This window comes from Mesoplodon mirus, assembly GCF_964341445.2.
Source record: "Mesoplodon mirus genome assembly, chromosome: 8".
NCBI classification, from domain to species: Eukaryota; Metazoa; Chordata; class Mammalia; order Artiodactyla; family Ziphiidae; genus Mesoplodon; species Mesoplodon mirus.
Window position 1 is genome coordinate 53,377,287 of NC_138984.1, and position 19,497 is coordinate 53,396,783.

Here is a 19,497-nt window from a genome sequence, read left to right on the forward strand (position 1 = left end):
CTCCCTCAGCCAGCCACATAATGCAGTCACTATTACTTGTTGCAAAAGGGAGTTGCTGTCACATTAAGGTCCCTAACAGTATATTGCTTGACTTTTTAAGGACCTTACTCAATTTCTCACTTGCATCCACTTTGGGCAAATGGCTAATATAGCTTGTAACTTTTTTCCTTGAATTCTAATTGTAAGAAAAATCAACAGTGTGCTTTAAATATCTTTTTATGCTCTTGTCACCTTGCAGTTGAATTCCATAATGTGATTATGTCATATTTAGGATTATACATTTTAGATTGATTTACTTGGAAAGTTTAGTACTTCTCCCTTCTATGGAGTACAAATTGGCTTGCTCATATTTTGGTCTCATACACCATGGTAAACTTAGATTCTTATCTGTAATTAAATTCCAATGTTTTTTCTCCCTAGATGCACTCGTTAAAAGGTGAAATATCAGTGGCAGATAGTGGCCAGTCAGAAAGTTCAGTCTCTACTCCATCCACCTCATTTGAACATAACAACACTTCTGAAAACTGTCAGTCCAGAAATGTAGAGCTCTGTGAGACACCACCCACTTCTGATACAAAGTCAGATTCTGCAACAGGTAATTTTTAATGTACCCTTTTGGGTACACTGAACACTCCACTCCACTATAAAGGCCGTGGATTAATATCCTTAAAAATAAGAATACTGTATTTTCCCCCTTCACGTTCATTTAACTTAAAATTTAGTATGTTTGTCATTTAGTGGCAGAAGGGGATAAAGTCAGTGACTCTGTCCTTCAAACCCAAATAGGAAACAGTCCAGAACAGCTGATAGTAGTAATTTCTGCTACTGTGCTATGGTTCAGGGACTGTCATTATGATACTCATGAGTTTTGTAAATCTCTTCTCAGCCAGAGGATATCGAAGGGACCAAGTGAACTGATGTGTTTGAAATTGTTTTTATAACATAAAATACTATACACTTTTAAGAGAATTGTATTTGCACTTTTAAAATTAGAATTAAAAGTTAATTATAAAATAGAGCTTGTAGCAGTAGGAGGTGTGACTGCAGAGGGGTTGATGGAAAAGACAGAGGAGAAATTTTATACTGTATATTAGGGATCATGCACAGTCAGAGTTCTGTGTAATATAGCTTTGTATTAGGCAATGTAGGGTTAGATAAGTTAAGAAGTTAGAATATTAGTATCCTAAAAGGTGATCCTGCTCCAGCATCCTGGATAGATAATCATCAAGCCTCTATTTGAATACATTTAATGACAGGAAGCTCAGTACCTTGCTAGGAAGCCTATTCTATTGTCAAAGCCCTAGGTTTTAGAGAAGTTCTTCCTTTATTGAACTGAAATTTGATGCTCTGTAATTTCCCATGAACTTGAGTGCTTTAGTGCTACTTATAGAGTTACACATAATTCTCTGGATTCTGTTATATTCCCACAAAGAGTGTTGATGTTTTTGTTTTAGTAGGCAATTAATTTGGTTAGACTCAAACTGTTAGACTCTGTCTTATCCGAGGTGAGTAGCAACTCTAAGTTCTTTGTAGCTTTTTTTTTTTAGCTTCATTATGGAAAATTTCAAACATATACAGAAGTAGAGAAAATAGTATAAGAAATCCTATCCCATGAACCCATTGCCTATCTTCCAACTTTTTTTTTGGAAGGGGGGCTGTGCCCCCGTGCCTTGTAGGATCTTAGTTCCCTGACCAGGGATCAAACCACGCCTCCTACAGTGGAAGTGCGGAGTCTTAACCACTGGACCGCCAGACAAGTCCCCCAACTATTTTTGATTCATGGCCAATATTGTTTCATCTCTGCCCCCTTTCCTCGTCTCCTTGCCATTTATTATTTAGAACACACTTAGGCATTATATCATTTCATCTTTAAAAATGTTGGTACCGGGAATTTCCTGGTGGTCCAGTGGTTAGGAGTCCGTGCTGTCACTGCCTAGGGCCCGAGTTCAATCCCTGGTCAGGGAACTAAAAATCCCATAAGCCACACGGCACAGCAAAAACAAAACAAAACAAAAAATGTTGGTATCTAAAAGATAAGCACTTTAGAAAAATAACCGGGCTTCCCTGGTTGAGAGTCCGCCTGCCGATGCAGGGGACACGGGTTCGTGCCCCGGTCTGGGAAGATCCCACATGCCACGGAGCAGCTGGGACCGTGAGCCATGGCCGCTGAGCCTGCGCGTCCGGAGCCTGTGCTCCACAACGGGAGAGGCCACAACAGTGAGAGGCCCGAGTATCGAAAAATAAAATAAAATAAAATAACCACAATACCATTATCCCTTATGAAACCTAGAAAGTTTAACAGTAATTCCTTTTTATCATTAATTATCTAGGCAATATTTACATTACGCTAAGTTTTTCAGTTTGAGTTGGAGTCCAATATATCACTTTTTTAAAATTAATTTATCTTTTCAATTTTGGCTGTGTTGGGTCTTCGTTGCTGCGCACGGGCTTTCTCTAGTTGCGGCAAGCGGGGGCTACTCTTTGTTGCGGTGCGCGGGCTTCTCATTGCAGTGGCTTCTCTCGTTGCAGAGCACGTGCTCTAGGCACGTGGGCTTCAGTAGTTGTGGCGCGCGGGCTCAGTAGGTGTGGCTCCCAGGTTCTAGAGCGCAGGCTCAGTAGTAGTGTTGCACTGGCTTAGTTGCTCCGCGGCATGTGGGATCTTCCTGGACCAGGGCTTGAACCTGCATCCCCTGCATTGGCAGGAAGATTCTTAACCACTGCACCACCAGGAAAGCCCTCCAGTTGTCTTCTTAAACCTAAAGACAGAACGTCCTCTAGTAAATTTTTATTGTGTTTGGATTCTTTTTTTTAATACATTTATTTATTTATTTATTTTTGGCTGCATTGGGTCTTTGTTGCTGTGCACGGGCTTTTCTCTAGCTGTGGTGAGCAGGGGCTACTCTTCGTTGTGGTGCGCAGGCTTCTCATTGCATTGCGGTGGCTTCTTTTGTTGCAGAGCACAGGCTCTAGGCACACGGGTTTTAAGTAGTTGTGGCTCGCGGGCTCTAGAGCACAGGTTCAGTAGTTGTGGTGCACGGGCTTAGTTGCTCTGTGGCATGTGGGATCTTCTTGGACTAGGTATCGAACCTGTGTCCCTTGCATTGGCAGGCAGATTCCTAACCACTGTGCCACCAGGGAAGTCCCTGTGTTTGGATTTTTATCAGTTGTTTTAGCTTATTGCCATCCATTTTTCTTTGTTTATGAGTCATAGGTCCACCTAAGTTACACACAGCGCTTTTTTTTTCAGCTTGTCCACAAATTATCTTCAGAAGTTTTCTTAAATTTTTTTTCTGATATCAAGATATAAATGTCGGGCTTCCTTGGTGGTGCAGTGATTGAGAGTCCGCCTGCCGATGCAGGGGACGCGGGTTCGTGCCCTGGTCCGGGAAGATCCCACATGCTGCGGAGCGGCTGGGCCCATGAGCCATGGCCGCTGAGCCTGCGCGTCCGGAGCCTGTGCTCCACAACGGGAGAGGCCACAACAGTGAGAGGCCCGCGTACTGCAAAAAAAAAAAAAAAAAGATATAAATGTCCTTGGCATTCATTTTATTTACTAAAGAAAAGTGATTAATTTCCTACTGAGCACACACTGGCTGCCAGAGGTTACCACTTCTTATCAAAGGGTTTCATTCAGTGGTATGCTGGTAAATATTTAACAAAAGGTTGTTTTTTGGGGGGGAGATAAAAAGCCCTTATTTGTAGTGTTTGCTAATTTCCGAAGTGTAAATATTCCTCCTATCGCTGATTTCAAGTTACATAGGTGATGCACTGAATGCAGAGGTAAGAAGAGATGTGTACCTTTGGTTCTGCTTAATAATTCTAATATTTCTACTACTGCTGTAATAACTGAAGCACTTACTATGTGCTAGTCCTAGTAAAAGTCTCAGCGTTTTACTTCTATTAACAAACACATACTTCTCATGATATTTCTATGAGGTTACTATCCCCATTTTACAGAAGAGGTACAGTGTGAATAAGTAACTTATTAAAGTGACAGAACAGGATTCAGCCCAGACTCTGTTGCTCCGCATTCCATGCTCTTCCAAGGATCAAAAAGGTAAAGAAGAATTAAGTTGATGGTGAGTGGTAAGGAAGGAAATAGCAGAGGTTCTGAAAGGGAGTACCAGACCATAGCTATCCTCTACAGCAGGCCAGGACAAAATTCTGTCCTTCAGGAGATCCTTAAAAGAATACTAGTGTAGGGGCTTCCCTGGTGGCACAGTGCTTGAGAAGTCCGCCTGCCGATGCAGGAGACACGGGTTCGTGCCCTGGTCCGGGAAGATCCCACATGCCGCAGAACGGCTGGGCCCGTGAGCCATGGCTGCTCAGCCTGCGCGTCCGGAGCCTGTGCTCCGCAACGGGAGAGGCCGCAACAGTGAGAGGCCCGTGTACCGCAAAAAAAAAAAAAAAAGAATACTAGTGTAGATATAAAAAGCTTTTCTAAGGAATCATTGTGGTGTGCAGAAGCAGATCCCTTGGGTCATCATAAGTCTAGAGTGATACTCAGTATCAAACTTGGCCTCTAGAATTCCCCCCTCCCTTTTTTTTTTTTTTTTTTTTTTTTTTTTTTTTTTTTGACTGTGATGCACAGCATGCCGGATCTTAGTTCGCCGACCAGGTATCAAACCCGTGCCGCCTGCAGTGGAAGTGCAGAGTCCTAACCACTGGACAGCCAGGGAAGTCCCTAGAGCTTCACTATTGAATACCATAACCTCAGCCACATGTGGCAATTGTAATTAAAATTAAATACAATTAAAAATTTAGTCTCTCACCTGCACTGGCCTTAATACCAGCGCTCAGTAGCCACTTGTCCCTGACTAGTGGCTACCCTATGGGATACCAAAGATATTGGACCATGCTTCTTTAGAGTAGAGCCTACCTCTGGCCAGGCATGCTTAGTCTACTTTTGTTATGTCTCACTGCCAGATTAATATTTCATGTTTTATCTCAGTGGCTTTCAGTTGGGTAGCTGCCTTATTTCCCATTTATATACTTTTGTATCCAGATCCAAACGTAAGAATTATCACTAGTAATAGCTCATTTCTTATCTCCTACTCCATTCTTAGGGGAAAAATGTATTGTTTAAGAAACAAGATTGTTAACAGACGTTGTAACCCAAAAGATATATACCTTTTTAAAAATTGGCATTGAATGCAATATTCTTCTTATTTCTTTTCTTTCTTTCTTTCTTTTTCTTTTAAATAATTAAGGAGGAGAAATTTCAGGCCAGGCCACTGTGTCTCAAGAGCCTGGTGGATGTTCAAATCAGAGACCTACAGAGGAGCTCACCATCAGAGTGGAAAGGTTTGGTCTTGTTTTTAGAAATAGTATTTTGTTAGAAAGACAGTGGTTTTCAGTTATTTCATTGATTTGAATAAGAGCTAAAATTACACAAATGAAATTTCAGATTTCTAGGTTGAAGTTTTTTATTACCTGACCAACTTATTTGTATCCATAAAAACTACATTCTAGAATTAAAAACTTCTGTATCTCTGAAGTCATCGGTCAGTTTTAGGTCTGATAATTTTAAGAATCCCTTTTTCACTAGTATTTTGGTATATGTGTTTCCATCTGTTACTTCTGCTTTTATCTCTCTGTGTCATAGGATAAGTTCCAGATGGGCAAGAACTTCAGCTAATTTTATGACTATGTACTGAGCCTGGGTTCTGCATAAGTGGGTGTCTATTAAGTGTCATGTGTTATTAGTTGGTCTCATAATCAAATTTCTGACTTCTTGTGGTTTCTAGTTTAGTATTTTTAATTTTGTAGTGATTATCAAATCATAGTCTTATATTATGATTCTTAAAAGATAACTGAGTTAATGGTGAATGGATAAGCAGGAATATTTTAAAATCTTGACTTAAAAATCATTCAGTGTAATATGGAAGTTAAGAAAAATTACTTAGACTTGATATTTTCTTGTTCACGTAGATGTTATGGGGAACCAGAGTTCAAAGTGATTGCTGACATTGGGTATTTGGGTTAGCTCATGGTTCAGTAAAAATGTGCTTCATTTTAGCAAAACCTAGATTCTGATTATTCTTTATGGGAGTTGGGGCAGGGCCAGAATCTGGAGGTGCAAAGCAGGGTAGATCTCTCACATCAATGAGAAATGGGGTGTGTCTGGAAGAAGAGCAGTAGGGAACCAGAGTTCCAGGGGCTCATCCTCTTCTGTTCCTTTCTGCTTTGCTAACACCAAGCCCACCACTGTGCACCCTTACTTGCATCACCCTGGGATCCTGGGGTGAAGTGAAAATGAAAAATCAGGAAAAGATTTCGAGAGTTGGGGGGAATGTGAAGAAACATGGCAGGTAGCCCTTTACTGTGGGGTGAGATCAAGTGCTATTTAATTCCTGTGGGAAAGGGGAGGATCGAACCCGGGCCCTTGGCAATATGAGCTCAGAGTCCTAACCACTGGACAGCCAGGGAATTCCCCCCAATAGTTTCCATTCTTATGTAAAGGGGTGTCTGCTTGTGTCTGCCTGACAGTTCTGCAAATAGAATATAATATGCCATTTTTAATTAAAAAATAATTATATGTACACATATTGTTGTATATGTGTTATATAGTATAATGAGTCCAAAAAAGATATTTTAAGACATGCACCAAAGTGTTTATACTAGTATCTATGAAATTGGAATTCGAGATTTTTTTCTTTGCTTTGTTCTGGGGTTGCCAAGTTTTCTTCCTTGGGCATTATTACTTTTATAGTTAGCCTGTCAGGACAGAGTGGGTCTACAGCTGTTTGAGATTTCTTAAATTGAAAAAAACTATAAAGCACTCTTAGAAGATACATATACACAAAATTTGTTACGCTTTTAAAAAGGGTTACTAATGTTGAGATTAGATAAAATGTTGACAAGCTCTTAATAACAGTTTTCATTGGGAAGTAACTATTAGCTGCTTAGACAGCATTTCAAAAATCCGGGTCATATGATCATATAATTAAAATCGTGCAAGCACTTCAAATTGTTGCTTGTTACTGTATAGCTATATTGACTGTGTATTGACTATACCACAATTTATTTATCCATTCTACTGTTGATGGATATTTGAATTATTTTCAGTTTGGGTCAGTTAAGAATAGAATTGCTATGAACATTCTTTTATTACATGTCTTGGTGAACATATTTTTTGGGTGTATTTTCAGGAGTCTGAATTTCTGGGTCATAGATACTGGCTGAACAGTTTTCCAGAGTGGTTATACCAATTCATAACTTCCGTCAGCAGTAAGATATTTCATAGGTCCTTTTTTTAACCCTAATGTGTTACAATTAATTTCTCTTACAATTTTTTTTGATGCACAGATTGCTTCAGATTTGGTTAGCGGAACCTCTTCATCCTGGGCCTTACGTCCTTTTGACATCCTTTTTGTAAAAAAGAAATCTGTAGACATTTTGCTAAATTTTTCCTCTTGTGTTGCTGCGTTCTAGTGCATCATTCATTTTTCTCACTGTGTGCACCTCAACTTCATCATCTCTTTGGGGTTCTAAACCATCATTCTTTGAGCGTCCCTTGATTTCTGGCACAAGTTGTTCAACTGAGTTTTAACAAATGCATATACCTGTGTAACCCAAATCCCTCTGAGAAAGTGCCATTAGTTTTTAAAAATTGAGATATAATTCACATACCATAAAATTCAAAGTGGGTTTTTATATATTCACAAGGTTGTGCAACCATTACCACTGTCTGCTTTCAAAATCATTAGTTTTTAATTGCTGAGTTTCTCACAGTTCAGAATCAATTTTGGAATTACTGGTTTTTATAAATGTTAGCCTTCAGCTTTTTGCTTTTATTTTTTAACAGTTTTGTGCCATAATACTGTTTACGTCTTTGTAAGAAGTAAAGCATTTGTAAGTCATTGATTTATACATACGTATTTGAAGATGCATATTTTCAAATAAATATTCAGAGAATTCCCTGGCAGTCCAGTGGTTGGGACTCCGAGCTCTCACTGCCATGGCCCCAGGTTCAATCCCTGGTTGGGGAACTAAGATCCTACAAGCCACATGGCACAGCCAAAACAAAAAAAATCAAGATCTGATAAATTGGGAGGAATGGGAACTAATGTTAAGTAGGAGGTAAGGCACTTAGAGCTGGAGTGAGGCTTCTGATGGTCCCGCTGACTCCTCATGGATTTCCCTAGGGGCAGGGACCAGGTAGGTAAGTTGTTGCTTTGCCTTCAGGAGCTTTTTTGTCTGTCTCCACATTTCCCCAGTTTTTAGCTAAAGAAATCTTCTAAATGTAATTTATATTAATATGATGTATCTCAGTTAATGTATTTTTTAAACTTTTAAAATACAGACTAACCAAAAAACTTGAAGAAAGGAGAGAAGAGAAAAGGAAAGAGGAAGAACAGGTAAAGTTCATGTGCTTGGCATTATTTTCCTCTTCCCTTAAGTGAGGGAGCATTTGATTCCCTATTCAGTTTGGCAGACCTGGAATGGCTTCCTGGTTATATAGTTCAGTGTTGCAGCACAGTGAGGGGAATTATCTGTCTTCTGTAGTAAGGTCATAGTGTACACTTTTTTGTGTTCTTTTTATAAATTGCTAGGAATAGGTTGGACCGTCTTTTCTTCCTCTGCAATGAATCCTTTACGCTAAGAATAAAGGGACTTGAACTAAAATTGGTTTGATGCAGTTCAAAGTTTTAGTTCCTTTTTGTGAAAAAGAAATGCGCAGATATTTTGCTGAATTTTTCCTTTGGTGTTGCTGTGTTCTAGTGCAACATTTGTTTTTCTCACCTTGTGCACCTGAACTGCGTCATCTCTTTGGGGTTCTAATATACGAAGGTTATCAGGTCTTCAAGCTAAATAAATGACTACCATGTTGTCCTTAGAGGGCACCTCAGAAACCAAAGACCTGTAATGTTTTTTTTTCAAATGACACTGACCACATCATAATCTTAACAGAACCACTGGCAAAGACATAAATTGATAGACATTTGACCATTAACCCATGCTGTTAATACATTCTACTAGACCCCTAGATTTTGTGAAGTTGTACTATTCCTTTAGCTGTACCCTATAACCGGCTTTCCCTGCCTACAAAATAATATTAAGGGAAGATTATTAAATTTTGTTTTTGGCTCATAAAACTTACTTTTTCTTTAATTCAGAGAGAGATTAAGAAGGAAATTGAGAGGAGGAAAACTGGAAAAGAAATGTTGGATTATAAAAGAAAGCAAGAAGAAGAATTAACAAAAAGAATGTTAGAGGAAAGAAACAGAGAAAAGGCAGAAGATAGGGCAGCTCGAGAGCGTATAAAACAGCAGATTGCACTGGTGAGTATTAAGTTTATTTTTAATGCTTGACTCTAGAACATTAGTGAAATTGTTTTTTCATGCACAATGGTTTTGGTTTACTACCAGACAGGGCACACGAAAATAGTAGATTTTAGGGACTCAGAGCATACCAATTCTCAGTTTTCTTTTCCTAGAAATTGTGTATTGAATTAAAATACAGTTAAGATTAAAACTGAGATGGTTTTTTGGAAGTAATTTTTCTCAGTGTTATATTATGAATTTTATCAGTAGTGAAAAGGTAGTTTTCAAAGATTCCCTAGGAAAGAAGCTAAGAATTTGCAACATCACAGCCTCCGCTAGTCATAAGCATTCTTTTTTAGGACAAAGGATTTAGACACATCAAGCTTTAGGATGGTTTTGCAACAATTGCTTTTATTTATTATTTTTTTTAAATTAATTAATTAATTTATTTTTGGCTGCATTGGGTCTTTGTTGCTGTGCGGAGGCTTTCTCTAGTTGCAGAGAGTGGGAGCTACTCTTTGTTGCAGCGTGCATGCTTCTCGTTGCAGCGGCTTCTCTTGCTGTGCAGCACAGGCTCTAGGTGCACAGGCTTCAGTAGTTGTGCGCACGGGCTCAGTTGCTCCATGGCATGTGGGATCTTCCCGGACCAGGGATCAAACCCATGTCCCCTGAATTGGCAGGCAGATTCTTAACCACTGCGCCACCAGGGAAGTCCCAACAATTGCTTTTAGAATTAAGCAGTTGTAATAAATATTACACCCTACTTAATATTGTTTGTTTATTTATTCATTCAGTAAATATTTACTGATTATCTGTTATGTGCCAGACCTTGTTCCAGGCTTTAGAGAGAGAATAGTGACCAAAATCAAGTCCTTGTTTGCTTACTAATAACTCTGGTCCCTGAAAGTTGATAAAACTAAAAAATACCAGAATCAGAGTGATGAAGTTCATGTATGGCCTTAAGGAATTTCATGCATATTTATGTTCCTTATGTTTGGAAATGTGTAACTAGATCTTTCTGGCAGTGAAATATAATTAGTATCTAACAACTGTTTTAAAGGACCGTGCAGAGAGAGCTGCTCGTTTTGCAAAGACAAAGGAAGAAGTAGAAGCTGCTAAAGCTGCTGCCCTGCTGGCCAAACAGGCAGAAATGGAAGTCAAGAGAGACTCTTCCACAAAAGAAAGAAGGTACTTTATTTCCTGCTAAAATGCATGTGTATACATGGCAGCTGAGGAGAAAAGCAGTTGTGGGCTGCTTGTTAACACTGATGTGTTCTGTGGATTAATAAATAGTTCTACAAGAACATATTGATCAGTTTGGCAGCTGCCAGTGGTATTTGTCATTGAATGTGAATGTACAACATAATGATACTAAATACATGATGTTTAAAAGAAGGCTGAAGAAATCTCTTTTCAAAAGACAGCACATACATCAAAATGATTATAGTGATTATCTCATGTGTACTGGAATTCTTTACTTGTTAGAATATCAAGTCAAACAGGATTAAGCAAAAGAGGGAATCCGTTGGCTCTGCAGCTGGAAGTTACAGTGATAGAATTGGTTAGGCATCACCAGATCCAGGGATCTGAATGATATTATTAGGACTTTTTCTCTCTCCTTTTAATCTCTTGGTTTCTGTCTTAGCTTTATTCTCAGAGAAACTCTTTAGATAGTGTCAGGAGAGCCTAGGGCCTCCTGGCACCTTCCAGGATCTTGAGCTTCTGATCCTAGAGAGGAAAGACTAATCCTTTTTCTCATTCACTGAGAATTCTGATTGGCCCTGCTTGGGTCATGTGGCCATCTTTTTTTTTTTTTTTTTTTTTGCAGTACGCGGGCCTCTCACTGTTGTGGCCTCTCCCGTTGCGGAGCACAGGCTCCGGACGCGCAGGCTCAGTGGCCGTGGCTCACGGGCCCAGCCACTCCGCGGCATGTGGGATCTTCCTGGACCAGGGCATGAACCCGTGTCCCCTGCATCGGCAGGCGGACTCTCAACCACTGCGCCACCAGGGAAGCCCCATCTTAATACCATGTCCACTTGTATAGGCCAGCTGGTTGGGGTAGTAGACATGCCCACCCCTGTGCTGAAGGAGATAAGGAAATATTACTGATAATCATACCCGAATGAATGAATGAATTGGAGGGATAAGGCAGTTCCCAAAACAAAAATGTGTTGCAAAGACAGAAATTCAGATTTCTAGTACATACTGCTAGTAGGATTACGGTTAATGTTTGTTTTGTTCTTTTACTTTTCTGTATTTTCTGTATTAGAAGATTAACAAGTGGGATTTCCCTGGTGGCGCAGTGGTTAAGAATCCGCCTGCCAATGCAGGGGACATGGGTTCGAGCCCTGGTCTGGGAAGATCCCACATGCTGCGGAGCAGCTAAGCCTGTGCACCACAACTACTGAGCCTGTGCTCTAGAGCCCGCGAGCCACAACTGCTGAGCCCGCGTGCCACAACTACTGAAGCCTGTGCACCTAGAGCCTGTGCTCTGCAACAAGAGAAGCCACCACAATGAGAAGCACGCGAACTGCAATGAAGAGTAGCCCCCGCTCACTGCAACTAGAGAAAGTCTGTGCGCAGCAACGAAGACCCAATGCAGCCAAAAATAAATAAATAAAATAAATAAAAACTATTTTCCAAAAGTAATAAAATACTTAAGAATATATTTAACAGAAGTGTAAAACTTGTACACTGAAAACTAGAAAACATTATCGTAATAATTAAAGAAGACCTAACTAAATACGTGGAAAGATATTTTGTTCTCATAGATCAGAAGACTGTATTGTTAAGATGGCAGTAATCCCCAAGCTGGTTTACAGATGCAACACAATCCCTATCAAAATTCCAGCTATTTTTTTGCCAACATTTATGCAGGAATCTGATTCTAAAATTTATATGGAAATGCAAGGGACCCAGAATAGTCAAAACAATCTGGAAAAAGAACAAAGTTGGAGGACTCAAACTTTCTGATTTTAAAACTTAACTATGAAACTACAGTAACCAAGACAGTGTGGTATTGGCATAAGGATGGACATATGGGTTGATGTATAGGCATACCTCGTTTATTGCGCTAATGCTTTATTGCAGTTTTTTACAGATTGAAGTTTTGTGGCAACTCTGTGCTGTCAGTTGATAGTTAGAATTTTTAGCAACAAAATATTTTTAAATTAAGGCATGTAACATAGTTTTTCTAGACATATGCTACTGCACACTTATTAGACTGGAGTATAGTATAAACATAACTTATATGCACTGGGAAACCAAAAATTTCATGTGACTTGCTTTATTGTGATAGTTGTGGTGGTGTGGAACCAAACCCACAATATCTCTGAGGTATGCCTGTAATAGGAATTGAGTCTCTAGAAATAAACCTATGCGTTTATGATCAACTGATTTTTGAAAAGTTTACTAAGACCATTCAATGGGGAGAAAATGGTCTCTTCAACAGATGCTGCCTGGAAAAGTGGATATCCATGTGCAAAATAATAAATTTGGACCATTATCTCACACCATATGGATCATCTACCTAAGTGTGAAAGCTAAAAGTATAAACTCTTGGGAGGAAAAGAAATGAGGAAATCTTGTGATCTTGGAATAGGCAGTGGATTCTTAGACATGACACCAAAAGCACAAGTGACAAAAGAAAGCAACAGATAAGTTGGACTTCATCGAAATTAAAAACTTTTATGCTTCAAAGGATATCATCAGGATAGTGAAAAGACAGCCCACAAAATTGGAGGGACTTCCCTGGCGGTCCAGTGGTTAAGGCTCCGCGCTTCCACTGCAGGGGGCACGGGTTTGATCCCTGGTCAGGGAACTAAGATCCTGCATGCCACACAGTGCAGCCAAAAAAAAAAAAAAAATTGGAGAAAATATTTGCAAACCATATATCTGATAACGGACTTGTAACTTGAATATAAAAAGAAGTCAACAACAAAGAAGCAAACAACCCAATTTAAATATGGGGAAAGAATTTGAATAGATACTTTTTCGGAGAAGATATACAAATGATTAATAAGCACATGAAAAGATGCTCCACATTATTAGTCATTAGGAAAATCAAATCAAAACCACACCTTCTAGGAAGCCTAAATTTAAAGTGACCACCAGGACTTCCTTGGCGGTTCAGTGATTGGGACTCCACGCTCCCAATGTAGGGGGCACAAGTTCGATCCCTGGTCAGGGAACTAAGACCCTGAATGCCTCATGGCCGAAAAAAAATAAGTAAGTAAGTAACCGCCAAGTCTTGGCAAGGATGTGGAGAATTTGGAACTTTCCTACGTTGCTAATGGGGTTATAAAATGGTACAACCACTTTGGAAAAACAACTTGGCAGTTCCTCAAAATGCTAAGCAATTCTGCTCTTAAGTATATATCCAAGAGAGTTGAAAACAATGTCCACACAGAAACCTGTACGTGAATATTCATAGCAGCATTCTTCATAATAGCCAAAATGTGCTAATAACCAAAACGTCCATCAACTGAAGAGGGAATAAACAAAATATATAGCATACGATGGAATATTTTTCAGCAATAAAAAGGAAGGAAGGAATTACTGACACTTGCTACAACTTGGATGAACCTAGAAAACATAATGCTACATGAAAAAAGCCAGTTACCAAAAAGTCACACATCTTATGATTCCGTTATAGGAAGTGCCAGAAACAGACAAATCCACAAAGACAGAAAGTAGATGAGTGGTTGCCAGGGAAAGGGAGAGGGAGGAATGGGGACTGACTGCTAAAGGGCTTGGTTTCTTTTTGGGGTGATGAGAATGTTCTGGAATTAGACAGTAGTGATGGTTGCACAGCTCTGACTGTATTAAAGACCACTGAATTGTACATTTTAAAGGGTGAATTTTATCTCAAGCTGTTGTTAAAAATAATAAATGAGATTTGACTGTGAAAAACACCGATTTTCTTTTTCTTTTCTCTAATTGGAGAAATATTTGACATACACTTCTCTATAAGTTTAAGGAATACAGCCTGATGGTTTGGTTTACATATATTTTGAAATGATTACCATGGCGCGTTCAGCTAACATCCATCTTCTCATACACGGTTGGCCCTTGGACAGTGCGGGGTTACAGTTGGCGTGCCACCCCCGCGTAGTCAAAATTCCGTGTGTGACTTTAAAGTTGGCTTCTCCATGTTCACGGTTCTGCATCCATGGATTCAATCAGCTGTGGATAGTGCAGCGCTGTCGTACGTGTTTATTGCAAAAAATCTACTTCTTCGTGGACCCGTGCAGCTCAGACCCCTGTTGTTCATGGGCTAAATGGAGATACAATTAAAAAACCTCTTTTCTTCGATGAGAATTCTTAGGATTTACTCTCAACAGCTTTCCTATATACCATAACAGCAGTGTTAGCTATAGTCGTCTTGTACGTTACATCCCTAGTACTTATTTACCTTAAATTAGAATTTTATACCTTTTGACCACCTTCCTCCAATCCTCCCTCCCCAACTCTCTATAAAAACCTGTTTTCAAAAAAAGAAAACACTGGGCCTCCCTGGTGGCGCAGTGGTTGAGAGTCCGCCTGCCGATGCAGGGGATACGGGTTCGTGCCCCGGTCCGGGAGGATCCCATATGCCGCGGAGCCTGCGCGTCCGGAGCCTGTGCTCCGCAACGGGAGAGGCCACAACAGTGAGAGGCCCGCGTACCGAAAAAAAAAAAAAAAGAAAACACCTGTTTTCATTACACATTTCCACTTCCATTTTCTCTTAGTTTTAATGATATCATTTGAGAATGTGTATAAGTAAAGATGCTGACTTAAATTTTCATTTTCTCATAGCAGTGTTGCGAGAATTCAATTCCGTCTTCCTGATGGTTCTTCCTTTACAAATCAGTTCCCTTCTGATGCTCCTCTAGAAGAAGCAAGGCAGTTTGCTGCACAGGTAAATTTATGTCTTGAGTTGTAATGAAGGTAGGTGAATGGGTTATTAGAATGCAGGAGGGGAAGTTTTCCAGGCAGGATTTGAAGAGTATGAATAAGTTATGACTTATCCCCAGGAGCGAGGTACAAGATGCCTCTGGAATGTTCTGGAGCTTCCATCATGTATGAGTGCCATATGGGAACAGCATATCTGCTTGTTCTGTAAAAAGACAAATTTGCTGCTATTGTAAAATAGACTCTGGAAACTTTTCTCAGTGCTTAGTACATTCAGTTGGAGGAATGAAAAGCAAGTGATTTTCCAAAAGTCTAATCTGAAGGAGTTGTCCTCTATAAAAGATTCATTTTTTCTTAGTCCTCTCTCTGAATTTTCTGAAAGTTGCTTAGAATGCTTTGGGACTGGCAGTTTTCCCACCGTCTGCCAGTTGGTCAAACCTAAAGATCAATAATCTTTATTTGGCAACAAGTATCTTCTTCAGGAATTTACTTCCAGAACATGGCCTTATTCAAGATCTGAATGGTTGTGAAATTGACATCTTAGAAGAGAAGATATGAGTACTTTCCAGTTAGTTTTTATTCTCTGATTGATTACTTTTTCTAAATGAGGCATCAGATGTCCTTTAGGATCTAGGCTTATTACACATACCAGTATTTGTTTTACGTATCACTTCAAGATTAAAATTAGGATTCAGACTTTTCTGCTAGACCTCTTCTGCATTTAGTCTGCCATCTCACTTATAGGTCCCAAGAAAAGGATGCCTAAAAAGTTATATGCCTTCTTCCACTGGTGAGCTTGGCTGGACAGTATAAAAAGTTATTTTAATAACCCCTTTCCCCAAGCTTTATAGTAGAATCAACTCCAGATAGCCTCTTTCAACCTTCTTTTGCCTTGGAGCCCCACTTAGGGCCTCTCCAAATGGGGTGCTTCTGCCACAGGTAAGTGAAGAGTGAATCACATGAGTAAAAAAGAAAGATCTTTAATTGCATCAGTCCTATTAGAACTTCATCTCAGTACAGTGACCTAGTTTTGTGACCTTATGTTGAGTGAGAACAGTGAGAGGTAGTATGACCTAGAGTAAAAAATTACCAAAAAAAGAAATTAGACTCTTCCCTTGGAAGATATTTTATAAGTATAGGTGATTTAACATTGTGAAAGTGACTGTGATGCTTGACCACTGTAACTTCCTGGACCTGGGATTATGTGTGTAGTATGGGTTGATTATGGACCATTTACTCTCTGAGACAAGGAGGAGGCAAAAACTCCTGTCATATGTATAATATGAGGGAAATTCTGGTCTATTCCAGATTTTTAATACAAAATACCTACAATCCAAATGGGTATTTGTGAGATATTAATGTAAGTTTGCCAAAGGACAGTGAAAACTCTTAATTGCAAACTGCAGTCATACTTAAGATATATAATTGTTCATTTTTATTCAGTGTATTTATATAGTCTTAGGAAACATATTCTTGCTATTTCATGGTCTTTTTTTTTTTTTTTTTTTTGCGGTACACGGGCCTCTCACTGTTGTGGCCTCTCCCATTGGGGAGCACAGGCTCCGGACGCGCAGGCTCAGTGGCCATGGCTCACGGGCCCAGCCGCTCTGCAGCGTGTGGGATTTCCTGGACCAGGGCACGAACCCGCGTCCCCTGCATCGGCAGGCGGACTCTCAACCACTGCGCCACCAGGGAAGCCCTCGTGGTCATTTTTGAGTTTTAAAAGCTTTTAAGTACTATTTGGATTTGATAGCCTCCAGCTATTTTTTGAAGCACAACGTTTTTATAAATGTTTTTTGATTTTACATTTAAGTGAACTTTTAAAGTTAAAGCAGTCATTTTGGATGCATATGAGTTTGTAATATCTTACTTTAAAAAGGCTCCACTGTAAGGTTTTAAAACTTATTGTTATGTTACAGACTGTTGGCAACACTTACGGTAATTTTTCATTAGCAACAATGTTTCCCAGGAGGGAATTTACCAAAGAAGATTATAAAAAGAAATTACTGGATTTGGAACTTGCCCCAAGTGCTTCAGTGGTACTGTTGCCAGTATGTATATGCATATATATTTTTTCCATTCTTATAGTCCTGTTTGTTCTGCTCTTGATCTTTTCTTATAATTAGAGGAAGGGAAGGTGAAAAGTGTACTGTGGGTAATTAAAATCCAAATTATCAAAAAATGTTAGATCAATTTATTGTTCCATTATCCTGGGCTTTATATTTGTATTGCTAGTGAGACACAATATAAATTTTCAACTTTTTCCCTCACCTATTTTCATGTACAAAAAATGACCAGTAGGAGAGGAAAAGAAATGTGGAATATTTGCCTAATCTACTGACTTGGTGTCATTTATTTATGTATGAGTATATGACTACTGTTTACCAATTTTTTAAAAAACATTTTAATCTAAAAATAACATTCATTTTTAAACATATTAATCCCATCTGATCCTAACAATATTTTAATCTCTGATTAAAAAAAAGGCTCAGAACCTTAAATAATTTTGCCAAGGTGCCACCTTAAGTGTCAGAGCTGGGATGAGAGCTTGGGTCTTCCATATCTTGGTTAGTATATGGTAGTGCCCCCAAACCCACAGTTTCTCCTTCCGTGCTTTCAGTTACTTGTGGCCAACTGCACTTTGAAAACATTACATGGATAATTCCAGAAATAAACAATTCAGAAGTTTTAAATTGCGGGCCGTTGTGAGTAGTGTGATGAAATGGTGTGTTGTCCCATCTGGAATATGAATCATCCCTTTGTCCAGCATATCCATGCTCTACATGTTACCTGCTCATTAGTCACTTTCTGGCCCTCTTGGTTATCGGATAGACTGTCGAAATATTGCAGTGCTTGTGTTCAAGGAACCCTAATTTTACTTAATAATGGCTCCAAAGCTCAAGACTGATGATGCTGGCAATTTTGCTAGTCCCTTATTGTGCCTAATTTATAAATTAAACTTTATCACAGGTATGTATGTATAGGGAAAAACATAGTATATGTAGGGTTTAGTACTATCCATGGTTTCAGGCATCCACTGGGGGGTCTTAGAAAGTATCCCCTGCAGGTAAGCAGGGGGACTACTGTAGTTTGCCCAGATCTGAACTTTAGCCCCACACCTAAAACAGTCCTCCAGTAATCAGGATTAATTGTATTTTGAGATCTGAAACCTTTCCCTTTTTAAAAATCATTAAGAAAGACTTTTAAAATCAAAATTGTTAATTTCATTACAAAAGTTTAGTTCTCTTCAAAATAATTGGTTCATTTCACTGAGAAACTACTTTGCAGTTTCTGTTGTGATTACTCCTTTAAAGAAAAAGAGCTCCAGGAGTTCCTAGAAGTTTACACAGTTGAAAAACAGCAAAAGATGGCAATTTTACCTTCTTGCAGTAAACTAAAATCCACAGGACTTTTCCAGGTAAAAAAGTTTATCTGGAACCTTGAGTGTGATGTGGTTGGGCTGATGTCGTCTTTATCTAGGTTCTTTCTTAATTTTTAGGCAGGAAGACCAACTACATCCATGGTACCTTCTTCCAGTGGCGACTTTTGGACATTCTTGGGGACAGTACTTTACCCATTCCTTGCCATCTGGAGATTGATTAGCAACTTCTTATTTAGTAATCCTCCTCCTGCACAGACCTCGGTGAGAGCAGCATCATTGGAATCCTCAAACCTTGCATCTTCTGGCAACTCAGAAAAAAGGTATTTGTTTGTGTTTTCCCCATTTGCAAAATATGTTAGTAATGCCCAGTGCCTTATTCAAAATGAAAAATTTTGTTGTGGATACTTTGCCTTTTCTCTGTATAAGGGGGAAAACCCAACATGTTCTGGGAAGCTCAATACCTGCATTTTCTCAGCCATCTTTCTAAAACCTATTCCATGGAAAGCAACTTCACTGCCACTGATTTTATTATTTCATTTATTGAATTCTCTTTATCCCATAATAAAAGGCATATTTTTTTCAGGTCTAAACAGTAATATCTTTTCTTGTTACCCATGTTTTGTCTGACAAGATACTTCATTAATTTCTCACAGTCGTTTTGTATGATTACTTTAGAGGGATCATTGTGCTGTAGATAATTTAACTGCCTCCTCTGGGTCATTCAGAGAAGGACCAAACTGGATGTTCACTTGAAAATGAAATAACTCTTCAGAAAGTTATTTTGGACTAGTTTCTTAACCAAGAGGCCTTACTTTTGTTGGAGATGGCCGAGGTTTGAATGGTAATACTGATAGACAACACTAATGATCTTAGCTCATACCTCTGTTAAAATTCTACATATTTGAAAGAGGTTTACAGGAAGTATTTTCTTAGAATTCGAGATTATACCCCCTTCTA

At 39.2% G+C, this 19,497-nt stretch overlaps 1 protein-coding gene across 3 annotated transcripts in view; it reads left to right on the forward strand.

Annotated features, from left to right (window-relative positions):
- Positions 1–19,497, forward strand: part of UBXN4 (UBX domain protein 4) — a 34,946-nt gene that overhangs the window by 11,686 nt on the left and 3,763 nt on the right. For 2 of the 3 annotated variants that reach the window (XM_082630039.1, XM_082630041.1), the window contains exons 5-12: positions 421–595; positions 5,211–5,304; positions 8,306–8,360; positions 9,120–9,284; positions 10,327–10,454; positions 15,063–15,165; positions 17,078–17,209; positions 18,658–18,860. In XM_082630039.1, the coding sequence (XP_082486165.1) occupies positions 421–595; positions 5,211–5,304; positions 8,306–8,360; positions 9,120–9,284; positions 10,327–10,454; positions 15,063–15,165; positions 17,078–17,209; positions 18,658–18,860 (1,055 nt within the window). The remainder of the gene's footprint in view (positions 1–420; positions 596–5,210; positions 5,305–8,305; positions 8,361–9,119; positions 9,285–10,326; positions 10,455–15,062; positions 15,166–17,077; positions 17,210–18,657; positions 18,861–19,497) is intronic. The other variant, XM_082630040.1, reaches the window with a different exon arrangement.